This window comes from Mycteria americana, chromosome 3, assembly GCF_035582795.1.
Source record: "Mycteria americana isolate JAX WOST 10 ecotype Jacksonville Zoo and Gardens chromosome 3, USCA_MyAme_1.0, whole genome shotgun sequence".
Lineage (NCBI taxonomy): Eukaryota > Metazoa > Chordata > Aves > Ciconiiformes > Ciconiidae > Mycteria > Mycteria americana.
The window spans coordinates 47,507,520-47,529,761 of record NC_134367.1 but is presented as its reverse complement, the minus strand read 5'-3'; the positions used below and the strand labels follow the sequence as shown (position 1 = coordinate 47,529,761).

General features: G+C 35.5%; 1 protein-coding gene across 2 annotated transcripts in view; it reads left to right on the top strand.

Moving 5' to 3' along the window:
- ASCC3 (activating signal cointegrator 1 complex subunit 3) overlaps nt 1–22,242 on the top strand; it is a 289,617-nt gene that overhangs the window by 108,098 nt on the left and 159,277 nt on the right. For both annotated transcript variants that reach the window (XM_075498453.1, XM_075498452.1), the window contains exons 11-13: nt 5,006–5,170; nt 16,683–16,859; nt 20,655–20,726. In XM_075498453.1, coding sequence (XP_075354568.1) covers nt 5,006–5,170; nt 16,683–16,859; nt 20,655–20,726 — 414 coding nt within the window. The remainder of the gene's footprint in view (nt 1–5,005; nt 5,171–16,682; nt 16,860–20,654; nt 20,727–22,242) is intronic.

Here is a 22,242-nt window from a genome sequence, read left to right as displayed (position 1 = left end):
TAATTAGTACTTTATATATTTGAATTCAGTTTATGGTTTAAGACTACAAAGCTGATCTGTTTGGACTTTTTTTGAGGAATTTTTTTCTCAACTGTAATTTCTATCTGCAAAACAAATATAAGAAGCAATCATATTTTCTGGCAAGACGTTCTCTGGAGATCTCTGGTCTTACTAAATGAGAGTGTATCAACTATAGCTTTTAATTCAGGTCATTACTTTGATTAACATTGCTGTTTTAAATTAAGATCAAAGTAAAAGACCATTATAATGAATATTTAGTCATTACTCAGAAACAGAAGAATTAATGATACCATTTTAAATATATATCCTGATAACATGACTGACAAAAAAAAGACTGCAATCTGAACATTGCCAATTTAGATTTAGCAAATTAACTAAGTAGCTTGCATTTGTAGTATTTCACACCTTAAAGTCTTAATATGCATTGCTAAATATATTTCCTCGCTGTTTGCTAATTAATGTTCTGTGGAAGTACAGCTGCTAATTTTTTGTGGTTGACATGGCTCATTTTAAAGTGGTAACGGTTGCATCTGTAGTAGTGTTACAATTCAGTTCATAAAATATGGTCATACATTTTTACACCTACTATTTTGTAGGAGTACAAGTGTTTGAAAAATCTGTATTTGCTAACAAAATACCCAGTAATATTTTAACAAAACATACAAACGCCCCACACACACCACCACTCTCTCAGTGATATTAGTGACTCAGTGAGTCTTTCATGTGTTAAGTTTTTAATATTGCAGGACATCTTTTTCTGTAATATCACAAAGTCTCTTCGGCAGTAATTCTTGGTAATTAGTAAAGACTGATATATTCTGATGGTAAAAAAATTGGACTGGAACAATATTGTGAGGCGGTGCAGGGAAAAACATTTCTCTGAGGAGAATAATTAATATTATCAGGATATATCTTGTGGAGATCAAGTGAAGAAAAAATTATTCATAAATGCATGTGTTTTGTAAGATACATTTTTTCTAATATTTTGAAAAAAACACAGCAGGATGTAAGCAATCCAGGAGGTTCCTGGAGGGCACTGATGAGAACTTCCTCCTCCAGGTGGTAGAGGAGCCGAGGAGGAGAGGTGCCCTGCTGTACCTCATACTCACCAACAAGGAGGGGCTCGTTGGGGATGTGAATCTAAGGCAGCCTTGGCTGCAGTGACCATGAGATGGTGGAGTTCAGGATCCTGAGAGGCAGGAACGGGGCAAAAAGCAAGCTCACAACCCTGGGCTTCAGGAGAGCAGACTTTGGTTTCTTTGGAGTTCTGCTTGCAAGAGTCCCTGGAGGGAAGAGGGGCCCAAGAAAGCTGGTTAATATTCAAGGATCACCTCCAAGCTCAAGAGCAGTCCATCCCAACGAATAGGAAGTTGGTCATAAATGCCAGGAGGCCTGCATGGATGAACGAGTTGCTCCTGGCCAAACTCAAACACAAAAAAGAAGCATACAGAGGGTGGAAGCAAGGACAGGTAACCTGGGAGGAATACAGAGATATTGTCTGAGCATCCAGGGATCAAGTTAGGAAAGCTAAAGTCCAAATGGAATTGGATCTGGTCAGGGATGTCAAAGCAATGACATAGGCAACCAAAGGAAGACTACGGAAAATGTGGGCCCATTCCTGAATGAGACAGGGGACATGGTTCACAGGACATGAAAAAGACAGGTACTGAATGCTTCCTTTGCCTCAGTCTTTACTAGCAAGACCAGCTCTCAGGAATCCCAAGTCCCAGTGACTGGGGGGGAAGTCTGGTGCAAGTAAAGTGCACTCTTGGTGGAAGAGTATCAGGTCAAGAAATACTTAGGCAAACTGGGCATACATATGTCCGTGGGCTCTGATGGGATGCATCCATGAGTGGTGAGGGAGCTGGCTGATGTCATTGTGATGTCACTCCTGATAATCTTTGATCGGTCATGGTAACTGGGAGAAGTGACCAAATACTGGAGGAAAGCAAGTATCACTCCTGTCTTCAACAAGGTCAAGAAGTGTAGGACCCAGGGAATGCCAGGCCAGTCAGCCATACCTGGGAAGGTGATGGAGCAGCTAATCCTGGAAATATTTTCCAGGCACATGAAAGACAAGAAAATCATATCATCAGTAGTCAGCTTGGCTTCACCACAGGGAAGTCATGTTTGACCAGCTTCATAAATTTCTATGATGAAATGACTGGCCAGGTAAATTGAGGGTGGAGCAGTGGATATTGTCTACCTAGAGTTCAGTAAGGCCTTTGATACGGTCTCCCATAAGATCCTCATAAAGAAGCTGTTGATGTATGGGCTGGCTGAGCAGACAGTGAGGTGGATTGAAAACTGGCTGAATGGCCGGGCCGAAAGGGTGGTGATCAGTGGCGCGAAGTCTAGTTGGAGGCAAGTAACTAGCAGTGTACCCCAGGGGTTAGTACTGGGTCCAGTCTTGTTCAACGTCTTCATTAATGATCTGGATGATGGGGCAGAGTGTACCCTCAGCAAGTTTGCTGATGGTATGAGACTGGGAGGAGTGGCTGACACACCAGAGGATTGTGCTGCCATCCAGAGGGACCTCAACAGTCTGGAGAAATGGGCTGGCAGGAACTTCATGAAGTTCAACAAAGGCAAGTGCAAAGTCCTGCCCCTGGGGAGGAGTAACCGTATGCATCAATATATGCTGGGGGCTGACTACCTGGAAAGTAGCTTGGCAGAAATGGACCTGGGGGTCCTGGTGGACACCCACCAGGGTGTTCAAGTTGAACATGAGCCAGCAATGTGCCCTTACTGCATTAGACAAAGTGTTGCCAGCAGGTCGTGGGAGGTGATCCTTCCTCTCTACTCAGCACTGCTGAGGCCACACCTGTGTTGTCTTAGTGTTTTATTTCTGAACATCTAAAGTTAAGAGAAAGCCCAATCATAAACCATGTTTATTATGGATAGAATGGATAGGGATCAGATGCATGTTTTCCTGTCTGATTGTAGACTCAATTCTTATTTGTGATGAGAAACATGAGTTCATCAAATACTAAATGTTAAAGTTTATTTATTACTGTTTGTTCTTTTTTTCTTTAAGTAGAATTATAGAAAAATATTGAGAAGAAAAACATGAATGTAATATTGCTTTAAGAGTCCAAGGCCTTGATACTAAAATTTGTATTAAAATAACCTTGGAATCAAAATCTGTCAAAGAATCAAAGAAACTACCCCACATGTTTGGGGGGGGAAAATTGGCAATTTAGTTAAAAATAATTTGTCAAATAAAGTTATACTGATAGAAGTAGGAAGTTCTTGCAATTTAGAATTCCTATTTTAAAAGCTCTATCATAAACCTAGTTTGCTTATCTCTCTAACACTTGATATATCTATCCTCTTATAGGATGATTGGAATATGCTCATGTCAGTAGAATTTTAGAAAACAAGTGTCCTGTTCTCTAGATCCTGTCACAAGTTGATAAGCATATTTATAAACATGAACCACTTACAGGTTCATGATCACTGGGATGTGTTTTCTTTTAGTATCATGCTTTTTTATCAAAGCTGTTAGAAGTTTCCCTATTTTGCCAATTCTTAATATCTTTCAATGATTGGTAGCTGAATTTTTTAAAAGTTTCATTTCAATCAAGATAATCAATCCCCATCGTCTTTTACTCATTAAAGCATTCATTTTGCTCTAGATATCACCTGAACAAGATTTGCCCAATTTCTAAACTTTTATATTGAGGCCTGTGAAACAACAGAATCTGAATTTTCCTTTTTATTTTCTGAGGGATTTTCAACTGCAAAGTTACAGAGTAACCTTTATTTTAATAGTTCTAAGTTCTTTTTTTGTGAGATAAGTGAGACTGTAGGGTAAGCTTTGTGCCTGTCCCAGAAACCTCAAGCTTTGATAGTGATTCATTAGATTTGTTATGAATAGGCAATAAATAATTGCCCTTAAATCATAGTCATAACTTGCAGGCAAGTTACTGCTGAATTTCGGTGGGTGAGATTCATTCTATGGAGGTTTTATACATAGCAGTTGGCACTTAAATAAGAAATTAGTTTTGTTGTATAGTATATGAGGAATCTGCATTTCTACTTCTATTTGAAAGAGAAGCTGAGAATTTTGGGGGGGGGGGGAAGTGAGATGCTTTTTTTAGAGTGACCACTTTATGTCTGATTTTAAATTTTAAAATGCTGCTTCCCTGAATTCTTCTGTTAAGGTCACATGAGGTGACTGCTGAGTATGTTGTCATTGTGGGGAATGGAGGGTACTATAATTGTTTGGCAGTTGGGACATCAATCGAATGTACCTCACTTCTGTCTGTTTGACAGTCTGTTACTTAGGGATTTATGCAAACAGAGAAGCCATTGCAAGAGCATACAAGAAATGGCACCATAATAGAGACTTACCACAGATGTATCTACATGAAACAATAAAGTTTGGAAGTTAGCTTTTCCAGGACTGGTGGAAGTTGTTTAATCTGTTTTGCCAGTGCAAGGATCAAGATATCAAAATGTACAACTTGAAAGTAGGCTTTAGGGAGAAAGCATTTCATAGGGAACTGGGAGGGGAACCGGGTTCAGGAACTGAACCCCAACTATCAGCTCAAGCTTAGGTATAAGGGGGGTCTTAGGTGTTTACTGTGCTGTGGTGAAGGTTAGAAATATTTTATCACAGGTAAGTTTTAGTAGTCATATATTGAATGACTCACGATTATATAAGGAGTTGATTCTGGATAGCTGCTTAATTGTCTTAATGTGGAAAATGTATACAAATGATACACAGTAGCTTGAAGTTATTAGTTGATCTTTCCATTTGGTTTTCCATACTGAATCCTACAAATGGCCATCCAACACACGTAGATTTAGCAAACTGTGTCTGCCTCAAATATATAAAGTAGGTATACTTAAGATAGCTTTGTTAAGTTCTACATTGCATTTACTCTGCTGTATATTAAAATAGTGAGGTTTTACAAATTTGAATCTGGATTTTTTTTTTTTTGTAAATGCTGAATATTTCTTTTTTCTGCTCTACTAGATGCTTGTGACTACTCCAGAGAAATGGGATGTAGTGACAAGAAAAAGTGTTGGTGATGTAGCCCTCTCTCAGCTGGTAAAACTCTTGATTCTCGATGAAGTTCATCTATTGCATGAAGACAGAGGACCAGTACTTGAAAGTATAGTAGCACGTACTTTACGTCAGGTAAGAGCGAAAAAAACTTCAAAAGAAATTTATTTTGGTCAAGAATAGATAGATTTCAGTGTAAAAAGATAAATTCTTGGACAACGAAATCAAAATGCTTAGGCAGCTTACAATTTATTTTACAGCTATTAGGTATTAAGAATGAAGAAAAATTTGTGTCTTCTACCTTTGTTATCTCACAAGTATAAACACCTTCTCTTCTGTATTATATCAACTATCAGATTCCTAGGAAGCCTAATTTATTACAGAGCTATTTCTTTACTTATGATTTATCTACTTAATATTGATTTACTTACTGTACAAGTAACAGCAAAATTAAACATTTTTAAACAAATAATAATCAGGTTAATATTTTAACATAATCAAAATTGAAAGTATTTTCTTACCAGGAATGCTGATTTTTAATTAGCAGTTTTCCTAGGAGAAAATTTTTTTTAATGAAAAGTAGTGTCTTAAATCTAGGTAAAACTTTCAGCACTGCTAGAAAATACTATGTAATTTTTACTTTAGCATAATTGCTCCTTCCCACCCCCCCCATGCTTTAGTGGTACTTTCTAAATACCAAGATTTGAAATGGCAAAAGGAGAAAAGGATGAATGTGTGAGGTTTTTTCTTAAATCTTGTACAAAAGAAGGATTGAGAGTTAGGCAATAAATAAGATTGGTCTCAATGGTGAGATGTGCATTTACAAGAAAAATAAAACATGGAATTTAGGGATGAATAAAAAGGATGGAATTAGGATAAATAAATAATGGTAAGGAGAGGATAGAGTGCTATTCTTTTTTTTTTGGTCATGCAGAGGAAAAGTATGTTAATACAAATAATCTATAACAAATTAAAAATAAACACAGTTGGTATTGTTATGGCTCTATTTGTAGCATGTTAAATGTTTAAAGCCTTTTAGCTTTCAAGATGCTTTTTTCTTGGTAAGGCTACACTAACCTTGTTAAGGCTTTCTGAATCATCTGATTCCAGCTCCTTTAAGAACGGAATAAAATGGTTGTCTGCTATAATCCAGTACAGAAAGTGTAAAGTTCCTGTATAAAGAACAACATAAATAATAATGCCTTAGAAGAAGCTAAACTTGGAAAGGATTTTTTTTTTTTATGGAGAGTAGGGCTTTGTAAAGTTTAAACTACCTCAAGGGCACTAAAGCTTAACCTGTTTGATATTGTATTTTCTTTCTTAAATGGATTTGATTACCTTTTTTTTCTTAGGTGTCTTTAAAGCACCTCAGCTTTTAGCAGTGACCGTGATGGTCATTGTCTTCATGTCAGATTGCAAGACTCATTCATTTTTTAATGCGAAGTTTTGTGAGACTTGTAAGGTAGGCTTCAGCTGTCCAAAATAGATGTCTAGAGCCATTTTATCTGCCCTACATTATTCAGCTTGGCATCCTGTTTCTGCTTCATTTGGACACAAATCTCCCATAGATCCTTTCCTTTTGTGTCTGTCAAGCCTGTGCAGGTAACTTAAGGAATATAAAATCTGAGGCAATTATGTCTTGGGTACTGAATCCTACCCTTAGTGCGTTTATTGTAATATAGAAGTATCTTGCTTCAACACTCATTTAAAAAAGAGCTCTCTAGGGTGCTTTAATCTTCTAGGATTTCAAGATTTGTTTTACCTACCAAGTTGGAGTTTAATTCATCTGGAATTGAAGCTACTCATTTGTAACCCTTCCTTAAGTGAGACAGTTGGGAAGAAATACAAAACACAAATCTTGAAATTAACTATCTCACCACCTTTCCAAAGATCTTATTTATTCTAAGTTGATAAGAAAGGCAGTATTGGAGGCCACTATGAATCTTTACAAGGTAGTTGAAAAGAGGGAAAATTTACAGTGTAAAAATACACTAAAACCCCCCCACAGTTAAACAGATATTTGTATTTTCTACTTGCAGAAATATTTAGAATTATGCAGTAGAAAACAATTCCAGACAAAAATATTTTGAATTGCAAGCCTCCCAGAAAGCTTGGGGACAAAGAAACAGGAGATGTTTTGTACAAGTGTTTTAGCTTTTTAATATGGAAACAAATAATAAGAGGGTTAGTTTTAAAAATTGCACTGAAATGTTATACTGCAGCATCTGAGCCTGCAAGCATAGCTCTATGAAGTTTACAGTATATATCCGTAACTAATTATGAAATTACTGGAACTTCTCTTCGATGACTAAAAAAGATAACATAAATTTTCCAATTTCAGAAGTATTTCACTGGAGTTTAGTGAAAATACTATTACAGATGTCTTAAGTGTAAAAACATCACACCTAATAATGTTTTAATGATATTTTGCAAAGAAAAAATATTTGGTTATATTTCTTTGGTTCTGTTTCCTGCTCATAGTTCTGTTTTCTGCATTTTGATACAAATTCATAAATGTCCCTGGAGCAGGAACTAAACCCAGGATATTCAGCCCATCCCTGGAGAATGTCATTCTGACTTCGATGATTCTGTATGAAACATCAAGCTCCCCTCCAGCCCTTCTGAAAGTAGTTCTAGAAGATATTTTTCATTGATAGCTGTAGCAACATCATACTCATTCAATATTCATGCACACAGGAGGTAAGAATAATTGTTCAGTTCTTAAAAAAACAAAACAAAAAAAACCAAAACAAAACAAAAACAAGATTGACATAAATCTAAAATATCCTTATTGTCTATTGCACCACTGCAGTGGTTGCTGAAATCAATTACCTGATTTGTACACTGTTTTAAGGCATCAGAAATATTGACTAGTTTTTCCTAATTTGTAGTGGAGGGATTCAGAAAGTGATTAGACAAGTAATTCAAAGAAAAATCCATTGCAGATTAAGTCACTAGATCAGACTGGGGGCTATAGTAACCGGGGGCTATGCTGGCAAATATAATTGACATTTCTATGCTGTCCCTTTTGGCCACTGTGAGAGACAGCGTACTGAAGTAGTTGGATTTTTGGTCTGACCTGGAACAGTCATTTCTTGTATCACTTCGAGGACAGAACTGTGATAAATTCCTTTGAATACTACTTCAGCCTTATCAATAAATCACTAATAGCTACTCTAATAATGGTGTGTACCTATAGTTTCATCTGGATCATACTTCCCTAGCCTTGTATATGAGACTATCTTATGAGACAATGTCATGATTCCCGTGTAGGTCAGGATGTATAATGTAGTGCCTTTTACATTTTGCAAGGCTTGTTATCCTGGCTTACAGAAAAAGCATCTCTCTTGTTTTGTTGGAGAGTTTGAGGATTGTTTTGCTTAGATAGTGGATAATAGAAAAGCAGACAATGGATTTTTTTTTGGGGGGTGGGGGGGTGTCTTTTTAAGAATGAGTGTTCAGCTAGCTACTTGGGCCTACAACTGTGCCAGACAAGAATGTTTTGAGATCTGTATTCATATGCTGTACAAATACAGCTATACAAATGCATTCTGAAAACGGGAATATCCTGATGCATTAGCAAGTCTGTCCTAATTTGTACCTCAAAATACTTGAATTATGGTTGTACTTTCCCCCAGATGAACACTGAGTCACACCACTTTACAGTAAGACTTTAACATGTTCTTTTTAACTTATGGCATTTTTTAGAATGAGGGTTTTTTTAAAACCTGGAAGGAGCATATATATTGGAATTGCTGACAGTTTTACTCATAGCAGAATGAACAGCATATTCGTGCATGTTTGCACTTTTCAAATTTTAGAGAATGCTTTTGCAAGTGATTTAAATTGACTTTGCTAAACATTTTGGTGGGAAAATTGCTTTGAGCTCTGTTATATACTGTAGGTATAACATCAAACAACTTCTTTGAATCCAATTTATAGCTTTGATGTTTAAAGTTTTAGTCTAGAGCATAATGCAGATGTAAAACTGAAATGCTTAAACTTTTTAATCAAACTTTCCACACTTCTGTAATATCTACTAAGCTTATTAGCTTGAAAGAAAAAAATTGACCGCTTTTAAAGGACACTGAATTATTTTGTCATAATTATTCAGAGATTGTGATGACTTCTTTGCTGCTTACGGGTATTTTTTCACAAAAAGCATACTGAATATTATACTTGAGTGATGTGTGAGTTTTGATACCTTCTCTCAACTATGTGAATGATAAATAGAAGAAAATCCATAGTAAAAGATTTCTCAGATTTTGGGGAACCAAAGCTCACATCTTAGACACACAAATATTGTTCTCATCACAGTCTCATTCTCCAAATTTAAGTTTCAATTGCTTTATGTTTTTGTCTTAGATCAACAAAGTTGCTAGATAAATAATAGGTGGGACACCACAGCAGGACAAGCAATCCAGGAGGTTCCTGGAGGGCACTGATGAGAACTTCCTCCTCCAGGTGGTAGAGGAGCCGAGGAGGAGAGGTGCCCTGCTGTACCTCATACTCACCAACAAAGAGGGGCTCGTTGGGGATGTGAATCAAAGGCAGCCTTGGCTGCAGTGACCATGAGATGGTGGAGTTCTTCTCCTTCCCCGGGAAATTCTCATGTTTCCTTTCTGAGCTTTCTTTTCTCATGACACTTTATTTAAGAAACTTTCCCTCTCAGCCTTCATGTAGTTTTCCTTGCTCTGGATGCATTTTCAATATCTCTAGTTCCTTATTATCTCCTCTACCCCCTTTTTTCTGTCCCTTTGTCTCCTTCTTTTACTTCCTTACTAGAAATCAGAAGCAAACAAGTTCAGAGGTTTCTCACCCAAAGCCAAATGCCTAATTGTTATCAAATTAGGAATTTTTATGTGCTTGTGATCCCATTCTTGATGAAGAAAATTTGAGCAGTTTAAAAAAAAAAAGGCAAGGCTGATAGCTAATGACCTAAGAACAGCTGATTAGGTCTATATATCTTTTTTCTAATGACAGCCCACTGTAGTTCCTATATGTGTCTTTTGGGACTAGAATGCATCAGTAAATAATGACATTGGCATTTCATTTGGTTCATTTCTCATCTTGAGTGACTGCTGTTAGTCTTTTCTCCCTTTGATGTTCCTTATATAGGCTGATCAAGTTTCTCAGCATCTTCTTTTACAGAATAAGCCAAACAAGCTTACTGAAATTACTTCTACAATAATTTTTTGGTTTCCAACTATAAGTGTTGTGGGGCTTTTTTTGCTGAGCTTTCTTATATTTGCAATATGTATTTTTACAGCATTTTCCTCCTATTACTCAGTTCTATCCTTTTTTTACCTCTAAAAATTGCATGTACTTCATTTGCTAACACATAATCTTCGGAGATTGCATTCAGATGCTTGTTCACTAAGTCCTCAGACAAACCTCTTTATAGTTGCTGCAGGATTCACTTGTTGCTATTAGAATGTTTCCTGAGAATAGTGTCTCGTTTTGCAGCTGTGGCCTGTTTTAGAACGAGCTAAATTAAAAGAAACTTAGTTTGAATGGGACCATCAACCTAGATTTATCTGTATGGCTGACACACACATCAGTTATATTAATTCTGCCAATCACCTGCTCTTCTTGTCACCAGTTATTTTTTATTTACTGCATATCATGGATAAAATTATTGAATAGAGTCGGGCTTAGAAAGCAATTAGAGGCAAACCTTTTTAATTGCTGTTTTTCAATTATACATTCTCTTTAAAATCTGTCAGTTCATCAGCTTGTGATAAATTTAATACTTTTTTTTGCTATGCTGTTATCTTATTTTTAAACAGTATGTTGTGCAGCCGTATGTCTAATGCCTTACATGAGTCTAGATCTGTCTTGTCTTTTCTGGCAACCTTGTAGCTGTGTAAAAATTACTTTTTTAAAACAACATACTTTTTTAAAACAAAACCTAAACTCCATTTGGAAAATGTTATGTATCAGATATTTGAATTAATCTTCAGAAGCTTTTCTGTTACTTTGCATGCAAGTGATGTCAGGAAGTCATTCTGCAATGTCATTTTTTTTATTCTTGATGTGTGAACATTCTTCCATTTTCATGATATATCCATGGAGTTTAAAAGGTAATAGTGATTGTCATATGTTTTATGCTCTTTCATAATATGGTAAAGCAGTTAAACTGATTTGTAGAAGGGTTCGTATTTCTTTTTGTTTCTTAGTTTGGGAACAAATAGTAAGCATAGCATGAAAAGGCATTCTGTCATTCAAGAAAAACTGACATGGCACTTTGCAGGGCATAGAAATCTCTTAATAGGTATATTCAAAATGTCATTTCTTAAGGCAAAGTATTGCATACTTAATATTTAGCTGAGGGAAAACAATATGGCTTCTAATAGTGCTTTCTGCATGGTTACATTTTTTCACTACCTCTAGATTTTTAAATATGTTCTAAATGGAGGACTGAGATCACAGTATTTTCAGGGTTCATTGGAAGCAGAGTAAAACTCATTTATAAAATTACTTAACTAGATGGTTGCCTAGTAACAAATGCATTCTGTGCAGAGCATTTGTGTTGTAGATATCCTATGTAGAATCTTCAAAACAGTATTAGTAACTGCATTTTTACTATGTACATTTGATTTTGCAATTTTACTGTTTTTTCCATTTTTGTTCCTAAAACTAGGAAATTACCCCCCTATGTGGACTGATTGACAACTTAATTCTTTCATTAGACAGTAAACAAGATATCAATAAACAAGTAAACACTGGTGAAACATTTTAACAAACTTCCTTCTTAGTCATTTTGAAACACCTTTAATTCTTTTTTAAAAAAACGTTCTAAGAATTCCTCCTTTTTTTCCTTTCTTTTTCTCCTTTCTTTTGGATAATGTGAAAAACATAGATCTTGTGAGAGGCTGAGACTTAGAGACATTCTCAGGGCAGGGTGGTAACTAACTCATAACTAATGTGAATCCCTCTATGCAGTACTTCATTCTTACCACTGTTGAGCAGGCAACTCAGGAACCTATGTTAAGAATTCATCTTCTTGAACATCTAGACTAAAAACTAAGAAACACTTGTGTCTAATTTTCTGTGTATCTTGTCTTTAGTGTACATCTGAAGGGCATACAGACTGACTGTAGAGGGTATGTTGAAGTGATCCTGGGTCATCTGAATATCAGATTAATTTCTAACCAGTGGACAATTCTTCAAAGATTAGAATATGTAAACTTGTCTGCTTCACTTAATTCTGTGCTCGAGTTGAACAATCATGGATATGCTTTCCAGCTTGATTGTAATTCATTCTGTGAATGTGATATTTTAATACATGGAAATGGGAAGACTGCCAAGATCACAAAGTTCAGGAAGAACTTTAGAAGTCAGATAAAAGAGTATCTCTATGCATGCTCTGTATGCTCTCAAGTGGTGGCTATAATGTAATGAGATGATATGCAAATCTTAAAACCTATTAGGAAGAAAATGATCCTGCTGTGCTCAATTTACAATCCAGAGAGGCACTTCCCATACCTGATCCTTTATCATTTACAATGTAAACGCAGATGATGCTTGAGTGTGGAAATCGGTGCTGGATAGCTATCTTCTGTTTATTTTTTCTGTATACATGGAATTTCATGGTGTGATAATCACGTTCTGAGAACGTACATGGTGAACATGCTGTCAGTTCTCCACATGCCATCGTGAATGCTTCTGAATTAGATATACTAATTAGATATGTCACTTAAATATAGTTATGGCAATTTTATTTCTTACTTCATGTAATAGCAAATCAATAAAATATAGTAAAGCTTTCAAAGAACATGATGTGCAAATACTGTGACAGTTCAGTTTTCCAAATAAAGACTTGTAAGTTCCAAATGGTGCTTATATTTTCACTGAGATAATTAAACACATATGAGGATTAAAATGTTTGAGATTGTGTGCCAGTAGTGAAGAAAACGCACTTAGCTGCATACCACCAGCCAGTGATAGGGAATGTAAACAGAAAACTTTGTCATCCAAAATGTCTTTTCAGTAATTTTTACTGCAATTTCAGGAAAACACTATGTGTTCCTAGTGTCTTGTATATGAAGGCACAATCTCTAATTGGGACTTCTAGGACCAAATAATAAGTGATCCAGCACATGAAAAATAATAATAATACTTAATATTCTTAATATTAAGTATTAAGAATAAATACTTAATATATAAAATATTAAGTATTTTAAAAATAAAATACTGTATTTACAAAGGGCATCTGTACACTTTCAAGACTTTTCTTTAGAAGTATCTGAGAGCAAAATGTATTAATGCTTGCTTTTAAAGGGAAAGTCAGAAAAGTAGTTTAAAAATGTATGCAGCGAGTTCTGTTCTAAAAATATGTTAGAATTCTAAAAACCATTATGAAAAATTAAGTCTCTATAGTGCTTGGATAGATGAATAATAGATAAATAATTGAAAGTGAATTATAATCACAGAGAAAATGCAAAAATAAATCATGTGTTATGGTTGCATATTCAGGTAAATTTGTTTTTCTAACATTTAAATTTAACACAGTTTTAGTCACTGCTGTTTGTATATGGCCGTGTATAATTAAAAGAATAAACAAAAGTCATTCTGTATGTGTATGTGATGATGTGAAGACACATAGGGTTTGAGTTTGATGTGAGCATAAAGTAATTGGGAGAATTATTGTGATACATTTTGTCTTTTAGGGTAAATGTACCTCTTTTTGCTTCTTGATTTTTATATATATATATATATATTATTGATATTTTGTGTTGCTAAGTGAATATAAAAGTATATAGTAAAAAATAAAGATTTTTTTGTTTGGATGGCCTTGAAAGAAGTCAAAGATATTGATGGAATGATTTAGAGTCTTAATAGTCTTTATTTAATTATGAAGACTAACAAAATGTTACTATAGAGCAAGAGACATTATTGCCTGATTTCTTATAGCACTCTGACTTGATTTTTGTGGCTTGGTATAAATAGAAAATTAGTTGTCCAAATGATTTGTAAATTTTAGATTTATAAATTGAAAAAATTATGTAGGCAGGATGTACGTATGCAGAAATATATGTAAAGTATAATATAAAATATATAAAAATATACTTTGTTTTAAAACGTGCTATGCATATTTGTAATTTTAGTTACTCACTTGTGTTAACTGTCTGCTGTGGTTTTCATGCGGAGTTGTAATTCAGGGTTTTCAATCAGCGCCTTAACTCCAGGGCCGACTGCCAGATCAGTGAAGTTAAATGGCTTCTTTTTGCAAAGATTTTGAAAGTGGCAGATCTCAGTAAACTGTAACCGTTCTCTAAGCATTGTTTGTATTTTGAAAGAAAACTCTGAACAAACAACTTACAGTTAGTTGCTGTAAAAATTCATACTTCCATGGTTATTAAGCAGAGTTCTTGTTAATTGTTTAAATACTTGAAATGCTTTCCTACCTTCAGATGGAACTGAGCACATTTTCAAACTAGTGCTTTCAGGCTCTTAGGAGATTTGGAAAAAACTGTTATTGAATTTAGCAAAATCAAATAATATTTTCCAGGTTGGAGCTCAGTTACACTTCCAGATTTTTGTACTTATTATCAGGTGATTGTGAACAAAGTACAGGATAAATATATCAGCAAGTGGTTACTGTTCTTACAGAGTCAAGTATAAAAAAAAAAAAAAGTATATAAACATTAAGTAAATTAAACTTTTGTAGCGGGTGGAGGTGCCAGGTGCTGGTAGTGGGAGGCTGCAGGGCGGCCTCTGTGAGGAGAGGCCGGGGCTGCCCCATACCGGACACAGCCGGTTCCAGCCAGCTCCAGCGGACCCACCGCAGGGCACGGCTGAGCCCAGCAGCCAAGATGGTGGTGCCTCTGGGAAAGCATATTTAAGAAAGGGCAAAAATACTGTGCAGCAGTTGAGAGAGATAGGAGTGAAGAAAAACATGTGAGAAACAGCCCTGCAGACACCAAGGTCAGTGCAGAAGGAGGTGGTGCTCCAGGGGACAGAGCCAAAACCAAACCAAACCCAAACAAACAAAAAATAAAACCACCCACTTCCCCCCCCCCCCCCCCCCCCCCCCCAAAAAAAAAACCCCAACCCAACAACAAAAAAAACCTCAAAAGTGTGTGGTTGAGGTTGACTGTAGCCCTTAGGTCATCACATAATCCAGCTATAAAAAGATGCGTAAGAAATGAGAATGGTTTTTTGTACTCTTAAAGGTGAATGCTGCTTTTGTTCCCTGCAGATGGAAGACTTTTGAAAATGAAATCTCTCATTTGTCCCAGTCAGCTCAAAATTTTTGTTTACATATAAGATTTTATTGTACGTGGTCTTTCCTTTGCAAAGCTCTCTTTGTATAACTGCAAAAGGGTCAATCACCAGGTTTTCTGTGTCGTTTAGTTGGTTGCGTCCACACCAAATTTTTGCCGTGGGACATGTCCATTACCAGGCAACGTAGTGGTTTACTTTGTCTGCTTGATGTCTGTGGAGTTGGGGGGGGTGGTTTCTTTTGTGATTTATTATTTTGGTGTGCTTGTTATTCGCCAGGTCTGTGTTATGGTATGGTGTATTTTATCTTCCTTGAGAATGCTCTTCATATACTTTTTAATCATCTTTTTTGAAAACTTTTAATTCATCTGTTTTTAATTACATGGCACTTCCTTTCACTTTAACTCAAGCACCTGTATTCTAAGTAAAACCTCATATTGTTTTGAACAGGACTTAGGCAGGTAGAAGTTTCCAGCCTTACTCATCATGAGACATTCACGCATTTGAGACAAGTTGAGAACCTCATATATGGCTTCAGTTATAGTGTATAAAAAGCCTTTTGAGGAAAATTACTTTGCTTCTAAATAATTGTGCTAGTAAGAAAGTTGTGAGCCAGCCTACACAGCTCTTAATATTCCAGAAGGAAATGGGAAAATTCTTGCTTACTTTCCTCGTTCAAGTCTTTTGGCTGGTTTCATTCTTTTTGAAAATTACCTGGAAATACATGTAACATGCAGGCTTTTATACAGAACAGAGTATTTCATTGTAAAGCACCATTTCTGTCCCTTATCGCATGGGAAGGCATGTAATGCAAACATTTGGGGCATTTTAAAAAAAAAAAAAAGATAGAAAAAAAGTCTGTTGCAGAGCAACTTCTTGGTATTTAAATATCTTCAACTCTGCAGAAGTACTGCTACATACTGGAGAAATGCACATAGTAATGAGCTAGAATAGATTGCCTAAGAGAGTTGTGGAAAGGTCTAAGCAAAAGCCAAGACCGAGGAATGATATGAATTACATTCTTCTTTCTTTTCAGAATTGTGGTGTGATTTGGACTAAGGAAGAAATGATACCAAATTATCTGTCCTAGTTTTGCCTATAAATTGGACTATCCCTTCTTAACAAAGCCAGTTTTACTGCTATTGTTCCTTCATGTCAATTAATGACTGCTAACCTTTTGGAGGGCAAAAGTACAATAAAATAGAAAGATGAATAAGCAGGATCTGATGGAATTGCAGAGTGCTCTGGTTTCTTCAATACAGGGTAATCACTAACTCACATCTATTGTTCACCTTCTGTAGAAAATATTAAATGCTTCTTTCACATTACTGTTTTATAAGGGACATTTTAAAACTCTGTGCTTGATTTCTTGGCTCATTTACACACTTGGATCATTTACAGGTTTTCTGTTTTTCAATAGGTTGAATCTACACAAAGTATGATTAGGATTTTGGGCCTTTCAGCTACATTACCCAATTATCTTGATGTTGCTACATTTCTACACGTCAATCCCTGCATTGGACTGTTCTACTTTGATGGCCGTTTCCGACCTGTACCGCTGGGGCAAACCTTTATAGGAATTAAGACAACTAATAAGGTAAAGAATCATGAATGCCAAAGAGAAGGTTGCTGGTTTTTTTGATCGTGCTTCGCATATGTATGTGTAGGGGGTACTGGTTTATTATGCTACAGGTGTTTTATGAAGCATGTTTTCTTCTGTATAAAGATATACATAATTGAAGGGTGCCTTAAGAATCGTATTTCCTCAGTTTACAATACTTGTAAATAGGCCTTGTTGCAATTGGATGCAGTGGTATCTAGCTTTACGTTGCTGCTGCTTCGCTAGTAATTTTTGCTTGCTTAAGGAGAAATCATCGCCCTCAACTGCACCCTCACTGTAGCAGCTGATTATTCTGCCTTTCTCGTTTCAGTTTTCCATTTTGCTAGAAACAGTGGTGCTTCTTGTTTGGCTGTAAGGATGCATGAGTAATGTTGTAAGAAAAATACTCATTTATGAAATCTGGAGATATATATATTAATATAACATGCATTAATGGTAGTTGGATATGTGTTATTGATAAAAACCTTAGCATGCCAAGCCATTAAGTATCATATGTGCACGTCTGATATAAAACGCATTAAAGTAGTCCCTAAATAAGCTTCTTTACTCTCTGGGCTCTTGCTCATTTTGGGAAGCATTAAGGCTGTGGTCAGTTATAATATTCTTATTGAAAATCGTAAGTGCAGTGCCACTTGACATGTAAATTATAATTCTTCTTTTAATACAGGAATTAATACAAACACTTTTCCATAAGATTTCCTATACATCTCACTAGCTGATAATTAAAGCTTATATAGCTCAACTCTTAGAAAATCTTATTCTGCTATGATTTAATTTAATAGAAACCAGAACATTTTCAATCAAAAGTTAATTTCCTAGCTTAATCGATAATAGCATTTTTTTTCTTTTTTGTAAAAATGGACATTGCCTTTCTTACTAGGTTATTTAAGTGGTTCATTCCATCTGCAGTGCAGGAATGAAACTTATTTTACAACTGTAGGGAGCCATTTCAAGTCTATACACACAAGAATAGTTTACCATATGGTGCTTACCATGATTTGCATATTTTAACCTTCATTAATTGTTTCAAGTACCTTCACTGTTATTTGCTGTTGCTTTTCTTTAATCTTTTCCTTATACTTGATTTGAATATGTAGTTTATTTCCACTGTATGGTAAGAAAAAAGGAAAGACTCAATTTCTTCAAACTCACTTTAGAATGCATTTGTGTTTTAAAAATCAAAGAAATATGCAAAGTATCCTGTAAAGTTTGAAACTATTAAAAAAACCAGTAAGTTCTCTAAAAAAAACATGAGGACATGAGGAAATATTAGGAGGTAGTAGTTATTCTGAAATGTAAGTACCTGGCAAACAAAGACAACTGTTTTGGTAATACCACAGCCAGGAGTTTGTCTTTTTGCTTTTTGGAAGAATGTCATTAGAGATTTCAGAGAGTAAAATACATTTTGCAATTAAGATAATACACTTTATATCAAATGAAAAGTAAAAGTATTAAGGCTCTTTGAGAAAGGATTCTGTTCAGCATAATGCTAATACTAAAGCTGCCAAATTATTGCCAATATCAACATCCTTCTGCTCTATATGAGAAGAGGAAAGCAGTGTAAGAACCCCCAGAATCAAAAGCAGTTCTTGCAGTACATCAGCAAGTGCAATAAATACTATGTCTATATCCACACTGATGAGTTGCAAGGAGATAGAAGGCTGTTGGTTTATTTAGGTAGATGCTTTACCACAGCTTTCTGACATCCTTCATCCAAAAAACCTCCCAACAAATTTTGAACTGATTTCATGATTTGCCAAATCACATGCAAACTATAGGCAAGCTTTCAAAGGCAAGGACAGTGTGGTGTATTTATTATGCATAGAAGTTAGCCAGGAAAGCTCTTAGAACACTGTATGTTGAAACTCTTAGAGCATATGGGACCAAGACTAAAGTTTGGCTTCTTCAGTTGGAGGTCTGTTAATGTCAGATATTTTTCTTTAATGTCAGTTACTTTTCTTTATGCATGTTTATGTTTTCCTCTTTAGGTATAAATGCAAAGAATACATAAAGTTGAGTTTGTATGTATTTTTTTTCTATATATATGTGTCCACATTTGTATTTATGCACTGCCTGTATACATTTCTCCTTAATGATTTTCACTTGTTATTATTTGAAAAAATAATTAAAATGCTAAACCTCTCCTTTTCAGAATAATTAGACTGGCTACTTCTCTCTCACACACATGTCCATATTGTCTCATCTTTTTATTACTATGCTTGTACGATGCCAAATATGAATGTTCTCTTCTTCCCTCTAAAGCTGTTTTAAAGCTGTGGTTTTCAACTTTCAGCTATTCTAGATAACTCCAAGTACTAAATTTCCATTTTCGAATTCTTACATGCTTTGCTCTTGTAAAACGTTTCTTGGTGTCAAAAAAATTTGGTTATAAAACAACTACCTTCTTTCCACCCATGAATGCACAAATGAAGAATGGAGTGATTGTTCTGATTTTGAACTTCATTTATTTATTTTGATTTGTCACAGCCTTAATACTGAGGTGCATTCAAGTAGATACATGCTATTTATATTGTGATACATTAAAGAAATTGAAAAAAAAAATAGTTAGAGTAGTTTGAAGAATACTTTTTATTTTAACTGAAGTTTTTACTTTGGAACCTTTCTGAAACATTTTATTTATCCATAATTGGAAACTCTGTACATGGTACTCCCACTGGTTCCTATGCATGACCGAACTATGAAGAAATTTCTGTTTCCTATGGCAAAAAAGCTGACAATCTGTAATTTCCTGGATATGTATATCTGCAATGTAAAAACTATTTTTATAGTACCAAATGGAAAGAGTTAATGTTAGGTAAGAGGATGTATTAAATGGATACTTCATCAGTATCCTGTAGAAGTAAGATTCCTTAATATGAAACAGATAAATTAAAGAATAGAACTGAGTTATGTCTCTTCTGTCATTAAAGAAACCAACAAAGCCACATAATAAATTTTCTATCCATTGCCCTTACTTGTACTTTAGATACTTATTTTCATGTTCTATTTGTGAATTTAAGAATATGTGGTGGTTGAACCCCAGCCGGCAACTAAGCACCACACAGCCGCTTGCTCACTCCCCCCCAGTGGGATGGGGGAGAGAATCAGAAGAGTAAAAGTGAGAAGACTTGTGGGTTGAGATCAAGACAGTTTAATAGGGAAAGCAAAAGCTGTACACACAAGCAAAGCAAAGCAAGGAATTCATTCACTCCTTCCCATGGGCAGGCAGGTGTGCAGCCATCTCCAGGAAAGCAGGGCTCCATCATGCATATCGGTTCCTTGGGAAGACAAACGTCATCACTCCAAACGTCCCGTCCCCGCCCCGCCTTCCTTCTTCCCCACCTTCATATACTGAGCATGATGCCATATGGTATGGAATAGCCCTTTGGTCAGTTGGGGTCAGCTGTCCTGGCTGTTCCCCCTCCCAGCTCCTTGTGCACCTAGCAGAGCATGGGAAGCTGGAAAGTCCTTGACTTAGTATAGGCTCTGCTTAGCAACAACTGAAACATCTCTGTATTATCAACACTGTTTTCAGCACAAATCCAAAATATAGCCCCATACAAGCTACTATAAAGAAAATTAACTCTATCCCAGCCAAAACCAGGACAGAATACCACAAAGATATTGATAGGAATGGGAATCAGTATATTATAAATTTAATTGCATAATCACTTTTTTTTTTCATGGATCACTGTAAATTGCTTGATATGTAGTAGAAAATATATAAAGATAGAAATGCTTTTAATATGAGGTATGATGTTTGTTTTCCAGGTGCAGCAGCTGAATCATATGGATGAAGTATGTTATGAAAATGTGCTGAAGCAAATAATGGCTGGACACCAGGTATTTATTTTTTTCTTTTGGTTTGCGTTCAGAACACGTATAAAGAAATTAGTTTTGATCATTGTGATGATGTATTAAGAAATATTTTTAAAACTTTTTTTTGTATTATTTTGAGATGCGTCACTTCAGAGGTCATCTCTAATCTTGAAAACACTTTATAGAAACAGCATGCAAGAAAATCTAAACTGGCTAAATAAAGTTAGTTTCTAGCTAAGATGAAAATTCCTGGTACTTTATATATCCCTTAAAGTAATTGATGTATATTTATGTCACTTTTTTAAAATGACAAGGCAAAGTATATCAGTACTTTAGAGACCTTAGACTTAGGTACATTTAATGATTAAAAAAAGAAAAAATACAGCACTTAGTTATTCTTCTAAGCCTTTCCAGTATCTTTCAAATTCTAATGTCTCCTGTTAGAGATGAGGGATGAGAGTTATGCAGAGTGTTCAAGACATGGTGCACAAGAGCTGTCATTTGAAATATCCTAGGGTTTGTTTTTTGTTTTCTTTTTAAAGGACACAATCCTTTGTTTTGCTTTACAATAGAGGTTTCTGCAGTGAATATTCAAGTTTGATATTCCCCTCCACTAAGACGGTGGGCTTACCTCATTTGCCTGAATGGTTTATCATTCTGTTATCATTGTGCTCCTGAATCACCCCCAAGCAATGTCTCATTTTTGTTAGAACTTTGCACGTACAGCAGTGTGAGCAGCAGTAGGTGTAGCAGGTATGGCACCTGTTCAGAGCAGGAACAAAAGCTAGTGCAATGTGATCCTTGAAGAGGCTTTTCACTAAAACACATTTTATATAAAACTCTTTCCCACATAGCCACGCTAAGAATTGCACGTTTTCCCCACTTTTTCACAGAAAATTCAGATTGTGGTGTTTTTTGAAAGATGAACAGTTGGTTTATGACTTGGGGGAAAAAAATATTTCAGCAACAGCTTCTTAGTCCTCCTGCTCCCTATGGTTTAACGCCATTCTTCGACTTATCTTCTCTTGCTGATATCAGTTACTGTTGCTACATTCAAAAAACTTCCATGAAGATTACATATGGAAATGCTGATATTTTCCTGAGTGATGACTGTTAACACAATTTGTTGGCAGGACCAAGGGAACTTTAGTTTATTTTCTCCTCATTGTCAATTATGCACATACCTTACCAAATTCCTAACACTGAGGTATGTTTAGTTGCTTATCTTTCATTTCTTGTTATGATTTCATATATTTTCACTTGCTGTAGATAAACCTACAAGTAGCAGATTCTTTAAACCAGTATGTATAAATAAGTAACATATCTTGGATTCCCGGCAGGAAGTTGCATGCTGTTCCAGCATATTTGTTGCACCTTTCTTCCCCTCTCTTTTCTTCATGCTGAGGAAAACACTGTCTACAAACAAATATAATATTATTTGAAAAATTCAAGTATAATAAGTTGTTTAATACTAGCAGGAAATGTTTTCTGTAGCTTTCCTTGAGAATAGTTTTAGTTCCTGTACTAGCAGCTGAGTGCA